This window comes from Trifolium pratense, linkage group LG3 (genome assembly GCF_020283565.1).
Source record: "Trifolium pratense cultivar HEN17-A07 linkage group LG3, ARS_RC_1.1, whole genome shotgun sequence".
In the NCBI taxonomy this organism is placed as follows: Eukaryota; Viridiplantae; Streptophyta; class Magnoliopsida; order Fabales; family Fabaceae; genus Trifolium; species Trifolium pratense.
In genome coordinates, this window is record NC_060061.1 from 24,832,467 (window position 1) to 24,846,032 (window position 13,566).

Consider the following 13,566-nt stretch of genomic DNA (forward strand, 5'->3'; position numbering starts at 1 on the left):
ACCCCACTGAATTTGGAGTTACAAAGAGAGATTAATTACCGTTTTAGTGAAGGTATGTCCTCCAAAATTCTGCAAAAAATCTGCTTTCGAGTCACAACTTCAAAGCTTCGCATACAACTCAATTTGGATCCATAATTCACAAAACGGCTACCGAAATGACCGTAATCGAGTTATCTTTCCACATAATCAAACCCCACTGAATTTGGAGTTACAAAGAGAGATTAATTACCGTTTTAGTGAAGGTATGTCCCCAAAATTCTGCAAAAAATCTGCTTTCGAGTCACAACTTCAAAGCTTCGCATACAACTCAATTTGGATCCATAATTCACCAAATGACTACCGAAATGACCGTAATCAAGTTAGCTTTCCACAGAATCAAACCCCGCTAAATTTGGAGTTACAGAGAGAGATTAATTACCGTTTTAGTGAAGGTCTGTCCAATTACTAATTCTGCAGAAATCTACTTGTGATCTTCAAATTCAACATCGTCTACCGAACACATCGTAACTCCAAATTCGACGAAATTGAAATGCCAACAAGGGTAATTTCGTTAGATTTCCATACTTGTAAATAGTATTAAAAAATGAGCTACAGGGTGAGAGGAATGACGAGAATACCAGTAGTAGTTTCATACGATAATTAATTTGAACAGACCTTCACTAAAACAGTAATTAATCTCTCTTTGTAACTCCAAATTTAGTGGAGTTTGATTCTGTGGAAAACTAACTCGACTGCGGTCGTTTCGGTACCAGTTTGGTGAATTATTGATCCAAATTGAGTTCTGTGCGTAGCTTTGAACTTGAGGCTCAGAAGCAGATTTTGTGCAAAATTTTGGTGGGGGGGCAAAATCCAACAAATTATAAAATAGGGTGGGTAAAATTCCGCATTTTAAAATAGGGGGGGTAAAATTCCGCATTTTTCAAAATAGGGGGGGTAAAACTGCATTTAAGCCTAAATGTATTTATTTGTTTGTTAAAATACCAAATGAATTGTTGAGATGAACGCTCACTCACATTTTCATTTAAGAGTGATACCTTCTTTTAAACCGGATATCTTATATCCGCAACTGTAGAGATTAATTCTTCGAGTCTTGTGAGATCTAAATTAATGACAAATTCTCCCTAAACTTTTTACGATATGGCATGCCGGAATCAATTCTTAATTGGATAGGAGGGTTGTTTGTTGGTCCTCCTAAAAAATTGCTTACTAAATGTCACTCCAATAAACGAACTCGAGTTTTCTTTTTCCTTGAAGGATAGCCTGGTTAGCACTTACCAAGTCTATCAACACCATCTTCGTAAAATCATTTATCAATCGTTATTTGGTTCAATGGTGATTGACATTATACTTGGTAAGGAGGACCACGGTTAGATTCCCGCAAGGCAACTGCGATCGGAAAGGGTACTAGAACCACTTGATGCCAGAACTGACCCCGAACCAGATTATGCCATCAAGTGGACAGCATACTGGCGTTGAAAACCAAAAAGAATATTACCTTTATAAGCTTCACTTTCTCTTGTTTATTTTCCGTTAAACTCTGCATTTTGTTGGTTACTACTAGTACTATTATGATTTCACGTTGTCCCCTTCATGCTTTAAAGGAAGTTAGGTACATTACTATGCCTATTTTTGTTTTTTGAAACATAAATGGGAATTAGGTTACCTCAACTAACAAATCCATGTTACGTACGTGAAAGTATCTATCAGTGACAATGTTTTTACTTCTTTTTTTTTTTTTACAACCAATAAGAAAGGCTTCAGCTTGAGGTATGCAAAAAATTTAAGCACTACTGGTACAACTCATCAATGGCAATGATTAACAATACAAATGGATTTATTAGTTGCAGATCAAGTACGAATTAATAACACAGACACATAAAGTGGGAAAAACCATCACAAATAACACATTTATATACACATGAAAGAAAGAAAAATGTTAAAAAAAATCTTGTGATCTTCACTCAAGAACAATAAATTATTACACTCAGCTTCATCAAACTTCTTCAAACAACATGATGCTATTTCTGTTTTCTCTATGATCCCTTGATGCTCTTCTGTTTAGTGTTCACATGCTCTATCCCTTGAAGGCTTAATTTATTTGCAAATTGATTGATGATGATAATTAAAGAAACAAAGAAGCTAAAAAACATGAATAGTTTGCAAACTCAAACATGGCTCCTAATGATGAGGACTTAATGGAGGCCATTTACCAAACTTGGGGTGATGGAAGAAGCTTTTTATTGGGGGTAATTTTCCAAACTTTGGGTGATGGAAGATGCTTTTTGGAGGCAATTTTCCATATTTTGGATGATGGAAGAAGCCTTTTATTGGAGGCCATTTTCCGTATTTGGGGTGGTGGAAAAAGCTCTTTGGAGGCAATGGAGGTAATTTTCCATACTTGGGGTGATGGAAAAAATCATGCTTTGGTGGGAGAGTAGGGAGAGGTGGACATGGTGGTTTCTTGTATGGAGGATACTTTGGGAATGGTGGAAGAGGCTTAATAACAACTGGTGGCTTGTAAATCGGAACTGGTGGCTTGTAAACTGGAACTGGTGGTTTGTAAACCGGAACTGGTGGCTTGTAAATTGGAACCACAGGTGGCTTTGGAACTACCACTGGCGGTTTATAGATTGGAACAGGTGGCAGAATTGGATGTTCAACCTTTGGTGGACATGGTTTCTTGACCGGAACCGGTGGTGGTTGTGGCTTTGGAACTGGAGGAGGTTTGTATACTGGAGCAGGTGGTAGAATTGGGTGTTCAACCTTTGGTGGACAACCTTTGACCGGAACCGGTGGTGGATGTGGTTTATGATATACAGGTGTAGGTGGAGGAAGAGGTTTCTCATAGACAGGCGTAGGCGGGGGAAGAGGTTTATGATATACAGGAGTTGGTGGAGGCTCATAGACAGGTGTAGGCGGGGGAAGAGGTTTCTCATAGACCGGTGTAGGCGGAGGAAGAGGTTTTTCATAGACAGGTGTAGGCGGAGGAACTGGTTTTTCATAGACCGGTGTAGGCGGAGGAAGAGGTTTTTCATAGATAGGCTCATGTGGAGGGAAAGGTTTTTTGAAGATAGGAATATGAGGAAAAGGAGGTTTGTAGATAGGAATATGAGGAAAGGGTTTCTTGTAGATAGGAACATGAGGAAAAAGAGGGTGCTTATGTTTATAGAAATGCCAAAAAAATTCTGAGGCACATGTTGCTGATGAAAATTTGAGTTTACCAGCAGCAGCAGTACTAAGGGTGTGTTTGCCATCAGATTTTGAGTTGATGACAATTTTTGAGTTTTGTAGGCCATCATGAGCAGGACAAGGTGTAGCTGTTGCACTATGTAGTTGAGCATAACATTCTTCTTTTAATTCACCTTCTTTTACTATGTCTTGAGGTAGTGATACTTTGAAGTTTCCATTTTTATCAAGCTCACCAAAACCTCTTGTTTTAAAATGTCCATTTGCTTCCTTGCAATCTATTGTTACATGTAGTCCTGCATAAAGTTATGCACAAGATTGTTTACAAACAAGTTACTTTGCAAAATAAAACCACTATTTAGAGACTATTGATAAAAGTGATTGTAGGCCCTCTGCAATACTCTATGCATTATTCACACTTCGAAGGACTAATGTAAGAATAACTTTGTTAATTGTACTTTTTTACTAAAACAATCTTTATTATTGGATTCAAAGTTACTATTGGTCCGAGTAGAACTTGACTAAGATCTTTTAAATAGAGTCTCAAGTTCGAACTTTATGGATAGAAAAAATGTGGTTGGAAGGAGAGACCTCACTAAAGATGGTCAAACAGATTCCTCGACAGAGATTATTTATCAACAAAGTTGGTGGATACTTCGCACCAATAACATAGTTACCAAAGAAAAAAGTGTCTTAGAATAATTACACTTTTTTTTTAGCTGCGACATACGTGTTAATTATCACTACAAAACATATGATTAGTTATTTATAGATATATATACGTAGAATAATTACACTTGAATGAAAGACAAACGGATAACAAACTGCGTTGCTAACCCTTTTTGAATGGCTAGTATTTGTTAGTAAATTCATAAAAACTATTATGTGCATGTACTGTGTATGAGCAGACAAAGTACCTGAGAAAGCCTGACTAGTTTTAATATTGTTCTTCTCACAGTCTGCACATTCTCCAAGCCCAACTACCTCAACTGTACTATGGTCTCCATAGCAAAATCCTAGGACCAAAAAACAAACAGACAACCAAAGGCACACAAGTGCTCTTTGGTTCATAGTGAAAATCTGCATACTAATTTGGAACTCAATAGAAGCTATTAAGCTTCTTTTGTTTGATCAGTGAGTATACTACTAATTTGAGATGCCAATATATAAACAATGTTAGATATTATCTCCAAACTACACCGACAGTGAAATTTAAGAACCTCACATGGTTCAAGGTGGCTATAATCATCAAAGAAAATGACATTAACATGTACACAACAGCTATACTATTAACAAAATCACACTGTCTTATTGAATGCATTATGCAACTCTCAACTACACAAAGCTAACTGTATAAACATCTGTCTCTACCTTCTTTACCTACTTTATATGGTATTAATAAATGTTTTTTACATTGATAGCAATGTTTCTTCTAGTTTTAAGTTTTTCACACATGAATGGATCATAAAGTTTTACTACTATTCAAGTTCAACAGCTAACAATTTTATCAAGATTGAGCTTTTTTTTCATCAGTTGACAATGAAACAGTCAACTTAACTGATTATTTATGATTATCAACTGTACAAGAGCAAATTTGAAATTTTACAAAGATGATGAAAATAGTAATATATGTTCTTGTTCCTAGTCACGAGAAAGACAATGCCACCACACATTGTCCTCAATCCTCATCTTCAATCTTCATAGTTCATTTTCAGATATACCACAATATTTATTGCAACTTTCGAATAGTAAATTTTTCCTTATGTTCACAAATAATAATTTAATAATAAAGATTAATGGCTCACATTGGCTTGTGATGGACCAAATGGATTACTTACAACACCGCAAAGACAGAAAAGATCTAGAACTAGGAATTGCTTGGTGAATGATGAGGAATAAGCTTCCTTAGAGATAAGGGTCATCACTTAGATTTTAGGTGTTTGTACAAATTATAAATTTAATGTGTTATTTTTTAGACATTTGATTTTTGGCACCCCCAACAAAATCACTCAAGATCCGACACTCTTTGGCAAACCGGAAGCTAGTGTTCTTTGCGAATTTTCTTTGTAGGGATATCTTGTACTACTTTTATTTTGGTTACTTTTGGGATAAGGTCTAACCCCATGTACATATTTTTTTTCTTCTATTTTTGTTTATATTAATGTGAGCTATATGTATATATAGAATGAAAGTGTTTATGCATGCCAACTTAGTTGAGATATGCTAAATGCTCTTAGCTTTATCTAAAACAAAATTGGTAATTATAAAATTATTTTAACTTACAAATTACAAGCACAAAATAAAATAGCATGGGCCTCTACCTTTGTCTTTTATGGTTAACCTTTACATCATAATTTTTTTTTAATCAACCCTTTTTGACAAATCATTATTTGTAAGAAAAAAAAAATTAACAAAAATCATTATTTGTATTCAATTGCCGCGATTTCTGTTTTGCATTTCAATTATTGTCATGTAATGAAACTTCAATCTCTATCTTTCATACAGGACATGATTGGATATATACCTAATAATGTTTCATATATACAATTAAATTTGAGTCAATGATGGAGAGTACTGTAGCATTTTTTTGGTCTAGGATTGCTAATAGCAACGTATTACTATTAAATCTAAGCCCAAACGGACATTTAATACAGACGTGAAATTAAGCATGAGGCTGCCAAAACCGTTGAACGTTGGTCATTAGGGTTGGCAATGTCATAAGATAGAAATATCACGAACATTTTATACTAATGAGTGCAATTATTATTTGCATATGAATATGATATGATGCATGTGAGGATTATGATAAATTTATTTGATATTTCAATTTCATCATTAAAACACCGAACTTTTTGAGGAAATAAGGACTTATATGGTCTGCTTATTAGAGGTCATATAATAAGATTAAGGCGTTAGGGAGATTCTACGGTATATTGGAATAATTCTAATGTACCGGTATATTAAGACGTTAAATTGATAAATTAGCGATTATTTTTATGAATTAAGCCGATTATTATATTTTAGAGATAATAATATCACAAGAAAAATCACAATTTCACTGTTTATAAGCAATTCACTAATTTTTTTAAAAAAATCATTAAAAAAAATTCAATATTGACTATTATAAGGAATAAAAAATCAAAAAATATCAAATTTTATATTTTTGACAATTTTGATAAATAATATTTGGTTATTATAATGTTTTTAATGATAGAAAAAATTATTTATTTTAAAAGAGATTCATTTACCTATCATTTTAATGACCTAATGTACCGGTACATTGAAAATTATCAAATGTACCGTTTAATATTTTACTCGTTCTATAAATCTGGATTTTTCTTTTCATATTTTACTCGTTCTATAAGAAATTCTTTAAAATATTTAGAAAGTTGAAAACTATATTTTTATTTTATTTTTCATACTTAAAAAAAATTATGCACTTTAATTGTTTTGCACTCATTGCGTAAAACTTTTGTTATAGATATATACTCGATCAAATCATTACCAATATGTTAGTTTTAAATTAAATTTTTTATAAAAAATATTCTACCAACTACCTGTTGAGAAATACAATCCAATGACTCGGTGAAAACAATCAACAACTTGTTAGTTACTTGCTTGACAAGTTAGTTATTAGTTTGATTGTTGTAACTACCTTAGTTGGTTAGATGGTTAGTAACTAACTAGAATTAGTTACTTTAATCATGGTTACTTGTTAACCAAGTATCACACTTACAATTTGTATCTCTATAAATTGTATTTCTAAGATCAATAATAATCAATCCTTTTGATGAAACTATTCCCTCTCTCACTCTCTTCTCCACTCTAACAAGTGGTATCAGTTAGCCTTTTAGGTTTGATCCAATTCCCTTTTCACATAGAATTCAACCATTCCTTCCTCCCTTGATTCATTGTTACTGCAAGATGAATAATAACAATAGTTTCCCTGCAAATCTTCCAATTCTTGATGGCAAGAATTGGGACCAATGGTGTGTGAAGATGAATGTAATCTTCAGCTATCAAGATGTTGAAGATCTCATCACCACTGGTTATGAGCCCCTTGCAGCCAATGCAACACAAGATCAGCAAACTGCCTTCAAAGAAGTCAAGAAGAAAGACAGTAAGGCCTTGTTCTTGATCCATCAATGCGTGGATTCATCAAATTTTGAGAAGATTGCTGGAGCAAGAACTGCAAAAGCTGCTTGGGATATACTCAGTAATGCTCATGGTGGAGGAGATAAAGTCAAGAAGGTAAAACTTCAATCTCTTCGAAGGCAATATGAATTGCTGGGCATGTTGGATAAAGAATCCATTGGTGAGTATTTTACAAGATTGCAAACTCTGGTCAATTCAATGAAAAACTATGGTGAAGTAATCTCTGATGTACAAATCATTGAAAAAGTGCTTAGAACCTTGAATCCTGAATATGATCACATAGTGGTAGCAATTGAGGAATCAAAAGATCTGTCTACAATGTCAGTAAATGAGTTACAAAGTTCACTTGAGGCACATGAACAGAGGTTGCAAGAAAGGAAAGAAAAGAAAGACAACAAAGCTACTCAAGATCAGGCTTTGTATGCAAAAAATGGAGGTCAATGGAATAAGAATGGAAAGGGAAAGAATAAATGGAATAAGCATAAGGGAAAGGCTGAGTTCAGTAATGATCACAATGGTGATCAAGATCAACCTGAATCTTCTAAGAAAGACAGTTTCATCAAGGGCAAGAATGGTGGAAAGAAGAGTGACAAAAGCAAGATTCAATGCTACAACTGTGAAAAGTGGGGTCACTATGCTTCTGAGTGCAGAGGCAAGGGAAAGAAGAAGCAAGAGAATGAGGCAAATCATGCAAGACACAATGATTCAGATTCAGATGGTGTTTTGATGATGGTGACTTCAAACTCAGAAAATGATACCTCAAAGCTATGGTACCTTGACACTGGCTACTCAAATCACATGACAGGTCATAGAGATTGGTTATTGGAATTTGATGAAAATTTCAAAAGCAAAGTGAAGTTTGCAGATGACAGCACTATATCAGTAGAAGGCAAAGGCAAAGTGATGGTTCAGAGGAAGAATGGTAATCACACTTTTGTCACTGATGTGCTGTATGTACCATCTATGAAGCACAACCTGTTGAGCCTTGGACAGTTACTTGAGAAAGGGTTCAATTATTCCACAAAAGCCTAAAACTTCTCACTTGATTGCAGCAAAAAGGATCCTAAGATACTTGAAGGGTACACAGGATTATGGTCTAGCTTTTCCAACAAGCAACAGTGAAACTCAAATTGAACTTGAAGGTTTCTCAGACTCTGACTGGTGTGGAGACAAAGATGATAGAAGGAGCACATCAGGTTACTAGTTCAGGTTCAGAAATTCACCTATCTCATGGTCTTCAAAGAAGCAGAACATAGTGGCATTATCTAGTTGTGAGGCTGAGTATGTAGCAGCAGCACAAGCAGCTTGTCAAGCAGTTTGGCTTGAATCCTTACTAGAAGAATTGAAGATCAACTATGTGAAGCCTATGAGATTGAATGTTGACAATAAATCTGCAATCAGCTTGGCAAAGAACCCCATTGCACATGGAAGGTCAAAGCACATTGAAACCAAGTATCACTTTCTAAGAGACCAAGTCAGCAAAGGCAAACTGAATGTGATGCATTGCAGGACAGAAATTCAAATTGCAGACATCATGACCAAGCCACTGAAGGCTGATAGATTCAAAGAATTAAGGAAAATGGTAGGCATTACCATGATTGCAGACAAGACATTGGATTGAGGAGGTGTGTTGAGAAATACAATCCAATGACTTGGTGAAAACAATCAACAACTTGTTAGTTACTTGCTTGGCAAGTTAGTTATTAGTTTGATTGTTGTAACTACCTTAGTTGGTTAGATGGTTAGTAACTAACTAGAATTAGTTACTTTAATCATGGTTACTTGTTAACCAAGTATCACACTTACAATTTGTATCTCTATAAATTGTATTTCTAAGATCAATAATAATCAATCCTTTTGATGAAACTATTCCCTCTCTCACTCTCTTCTCCACTCTAACACTACCAAGTGACTTCACGTTTTTAAGCAAATTTGAAAATACAAAACAAACTATCAAACAATTTTAAGTTTAGTTATAAAACGACGAATGACTAATCTTTGTCGGAGAATTTATGGGGTACATAAGGTGAGTTATCTTACTAGTCTCACACCTGTGCGATGCACAGGTGTTATGTGGTATTTTATATTATAATGTTGAGAAATTATTTGTATAAATTGTAACAATAAGTATTATAAAATGAAAATTATAATAATAATAATAATAATAATAATATAAAAGTGATGTACTTATCACTTCCTCCAACCAATATATATACCTATATGTATAGAGAATGAGTACGGACCATCAAAATTGAATGAAATATATTTATTTTTTTGGTGGGGTGTGCCAGCCAATGCAATAGTGCAACGCATAGGCGACACACTAAAATTGAATGAAATATGATAATGATAATGGTTATTATATATTTCAATCTCATAACCTAACTTTTTGCATAACCTTCACTCTTCTCTAAAATTATAATGTAATTAAGTCAATAATGTATATCTTTGTATTTTTTTTCTGTGACTAAATTATAAACTCTTTGTTGTTTCTATGAAAACGGTTGACATTTAAATGGGATAAATGTTGAAAGAGAATCCAACCATGTTCATCTTCATTGTCACTAAGAAATGTTATAATAATGTAGAAAAATGTAACATCACAACATCAATTTTTGGATAATTGGAGAGGTATAATTCAATAATAATGTAGAAAATTGTAACATCTTGTGACATCAATTTTTGGATAATTGGAGAAGCATAATTCTTTATTATTTATTATGAGACTGATATAATATAAAAAAAAATAGAGATGAGAATGATATAATATTGATTATATTGAAAAAAAATATAAGGAAGTGATGTGGAAACAAAAAAAATAGAGATGAAAATGATATAATATAAGGAAGTGATGTGGAAACAAAAAAAATAGAGATGAAAATGATATAATATAAGGAAGTGATGTGACATTATTGTGTGATTTAATTGGATGTAAATGAGTGATGTGGATTAGGGTTAAGATGGATAGTAGGAGAACTATCTAAGAATTATATATATAGATGCATGTGTCAGGAATCGAACTCCTAACCACATACTTAAGGGGACCAAAACCCTTATCACTTGGATCAATTTATCGTTAGTATAAAGTGATTATTTCTAACTCTAGGTAAAGTAGCTTTAGCTTTAGGACAAAGATAAGTCGCGGACCAAACGCAACAGTATTGTTGAAAAAGTTTCATTTAATTATTTATACTTGAAAAACCAACACACACTAATACATCATTAATCAAAAGATTTTGAGACAAACATTATTAAGAAAATTGCACTGCTCTTATACACACTTCACATAAAAGGATCGAGAGTAGCTAGATATGACATTGAATGAAGGAATTAAGAAATGATGTACTGATGTTACTTACCTTGCATGCTAGCTATCGTGTGATACACCAACCATCAACAAACTACATTGATATACATTCTATGTCTAATGCCGTAGATGATTCCTAAGAAATTTAAGTAGTGTAGTAATTCCTAAGAACTTTGGCACAAAAGTGAATATACTAAAAAATAACAGTTGAACTAATCAAGTCTCTGAGCTAATTCTTGCATTGAACTTATCCCCAGGATTTTGATCTTCTGTGCTGAGGGCTTAGGTGTTTATCTTCCTCAAAGGTCACCATACGCATATGTGATGGATCATCGAACATCTTCCTAGCAACTAAGTAACCAGCAACAGACCAAGTTTGGAGTTTCCGGGCTTGCTTCCCGATGAATCTACCATGTTTTCCATCATAATATTCAGGCCAATTGTCCTTCAGCAATCTGGTCTCAGCAATGTCAAGTGCACGTTTCGCAATATGAGGCCTTCCTGTCTTGATCAAAGCCGCAGTAAGAAGCCATAAAAGAACTGGCCAAGATCCTCCATTATGATAACTCCATCTAGTATTTTTGGGGTCACATCCTGTTATGATTCTCCACTCATGATTTTCAAGTGCTGGATAACATATTTTAGCAGGCATCTCGCCAATTAATACATCCCAACGCGATTCTATAAGGTCCATGATTGCATTTGATTGCTCAGTAGTAGCCAAACATGACAAAATTGCAATGCAATTACCAAGGCAAAACCAGCGAAAATCCATCCTAGCAGGACTTACATTGCCAATGAAGTAACCACCATGATGAGGCATGAAATCAAAAATCCAATCAGGTAGAGAATCAGGCATCACATTAAACTTGTTTACTGCAGTATGTGAATACTCTTCTGTTTTGTATCGATATACATCGTTAAGTTGCTTCAAATCCAACCAATAATAGTTTCTCATATGATAGCTTAAGGCCTTCAAGCGTAACTCGATTTTTTCCATTAACTCTTTCCCTTGCATATCATCATCCTTAAGCAAATGCTTGGCACACCTTAAAGCCATATAGAACAGTGCTTGAATTTCAATCGGATAACCGTATAGGCCCTGAAAATAGTCAGAAAAATGAATGTGAGAAACCTTAATAAAGTAATATGTTAAACTCTCCACAATATAAATCAACAAAGTTATTTTTTCAGACAATGTATCTCTTGCCATATTTTTAGTTCATTTTCTCATAGCCTATGACTATGAAGCACTACTAGACACGCCTTCAATCTGAAGTGACATTGTTACATAACTTATTGCTATCATAATTTTCAATAGAAGTAGTACTTACCATTCTACGATCGATCATGCAGCATCCATCAGTACATAGTAGAGTTGGAAACGTGTCAAATCCTTCTGAAAGGCATAAATCCAGAATCAAGCGCATACCCTCTTGAAATTCATCGGTTTCAGCCAAGGAATTGTCTCCTATAGACTTTGTGTATGCACGAAGTAATATAATCCACCAAAATCCAGAATCAACAGGAGCAACCCTGCCTATTGCAGTTCCACCAAAGTCAGGAACCATGGACTCATATTTCATTCCGGCTTCGTGTTTCACCTTAAAACTAGCTGGCATTACACCTGGTGATAGCTGAAACCTATCAATAACTTTCTTGCGTTTTTGAAGCCGAAGTGTCATTTTGAGAAACTTTTTAACGATGGCATGTTCCTTATTCATCAGAAAAGCCAGAGCACTTGGCACAAAGTCTCTTACAAACACCTACAAGCAAAAGGGGTGTGACAATGCAAGTAAGAATTAAAAAAGGAGAAATAAAGAGAAACTAGAATAAAGTCACTCATTTAAATATAGCAATCTAGCTCATGTATCATATTTAATAAATCACCAATTTATTACTTGAAAGTTTAGGATAGACAATTCACAATTTAGTCCTTGAAATTAACAAAATTCTAAAGTTATTCATAAAATAAAACATCTTCGATTACACTAATGCGTCTTAGACATTGTCATGAACTGAATTGACAATCTAAAAGGACTAATTTGATCGTAGATCTTCAATTTCACAAATCGTTTTGAAATATCGTTAATTTTAAGATCAAACTGTCTACAATATGATGGACTAAATTAGAAATTCATTCAAAGCAGCAGTAAATATAAATCCATCAAAACCATTCAAACCATCACAACATGAAACAATTTAGAGAAGGTAGAAAATAATAAATCTGACCAACCCATTTTCAGAATCTCACTATCATCACCTAGTATTATATTAACACAAAAATGACCAAATTTTGCTCAGAAAAACATGAAATAGATGCATTAATTTAGTTAGGAGATTATGAGAACAGTCTAGTACCTGATCATAATTAAGATTTTCATCAGAATTATCCAAAGCAGCAATTGTACCGACTGGAACACCACGAAAATGTACTATGGAGTTCCTCAGAGATTCCCAAGCTTGAGAAATCATTGGATGTGGATCCAATGGTAATGATACTGTGGTAAGCAAAGTTGTGTTATGCAGAAGAGGATCTGCCTGGTCAGAAGAATTCTCATCACTTCGGGATAAGTTACTACGCGAACGAACCACTGTCGAAAAATATACTGCATCCAATGATGATGTACTATCATCATTCGTATCCATATTTGCAGTAGGTATCGCAATTGAACTAGTAATGTAATGATCAAATTCTGCAATTAATAATTAGTCAGAATAATTAATATCAATGAGATTAAATAATTACCATGGAAATAATTAAACATGTTCTATTGTGATATGATGCTAAATTCCATATTTGGTAAAACCTAATAGACCATGAAAATTTTGCTTTGAGATTTCAAACATACATCGTTTCTTGAATTCCTAAAAGTAGATATACATTTAGAAGGTTCCGCACCATTATGAATTTATGA

At 34.1% G+C, this 13,566-nt stretch overlaps 2 protein-coding genes across 2 annotated transcripts; both read right to left on the reverse strand.

Annotated features, from left to right (window-relative positions):
• Positions 1 to 1,807: 1,807 nt before the first annotated feature.
• LOC123913687 (proline-rich protein 4) lies at positions 1,808 to 4,555 on the reverse strand. Its single transcript, XM_045964503.1, has 2 exons — positions 4,104 to 4,555; positions 1,808 to 3,482 (listed from the first exon to the last, which is right to left on the reverse strand). Exons 1-2 carry the CDS (start codon positions 4,270 to 4,272, stop codon positions 2,179 to 2,181), a joined length of 1,473 nt encoding a protein of 490 aa, XP_045820459.1. The 5' UTR covers positions 4,273 to 4,555; the 3' UTR covers positions 1,808 to 2,178.
• A 6,246-nt stretch (positions 4,556 to 10,801) lies between these two features.
• LOC123913688 (probable alkaline/neutral invertase B) lies at positions 10,802 to 13,148 on the reverse strand. The gene is made up of 3 exons (XM_045964504.1): positions 13,010 to 13,148; positions 11,983 to 12,414; positions 10,802 to 11,750 (listed from the first exon to the last, which is right to left on the reverse strand). Exons 1-3 carry the CDS (start codon positions 13,121 to 13,123, stop codon positions 10,896 to 10,898), a joined length of 1,401 nt encoding a protein of 466 aa, XP_045820460.1. The 5' UTR covers positions 13,124 to 13,148; the 3' UTR covers positions 10,802 to 10,895.
• Positions 13,149 to 13,566: the final 418 nt, after the last annotated feature.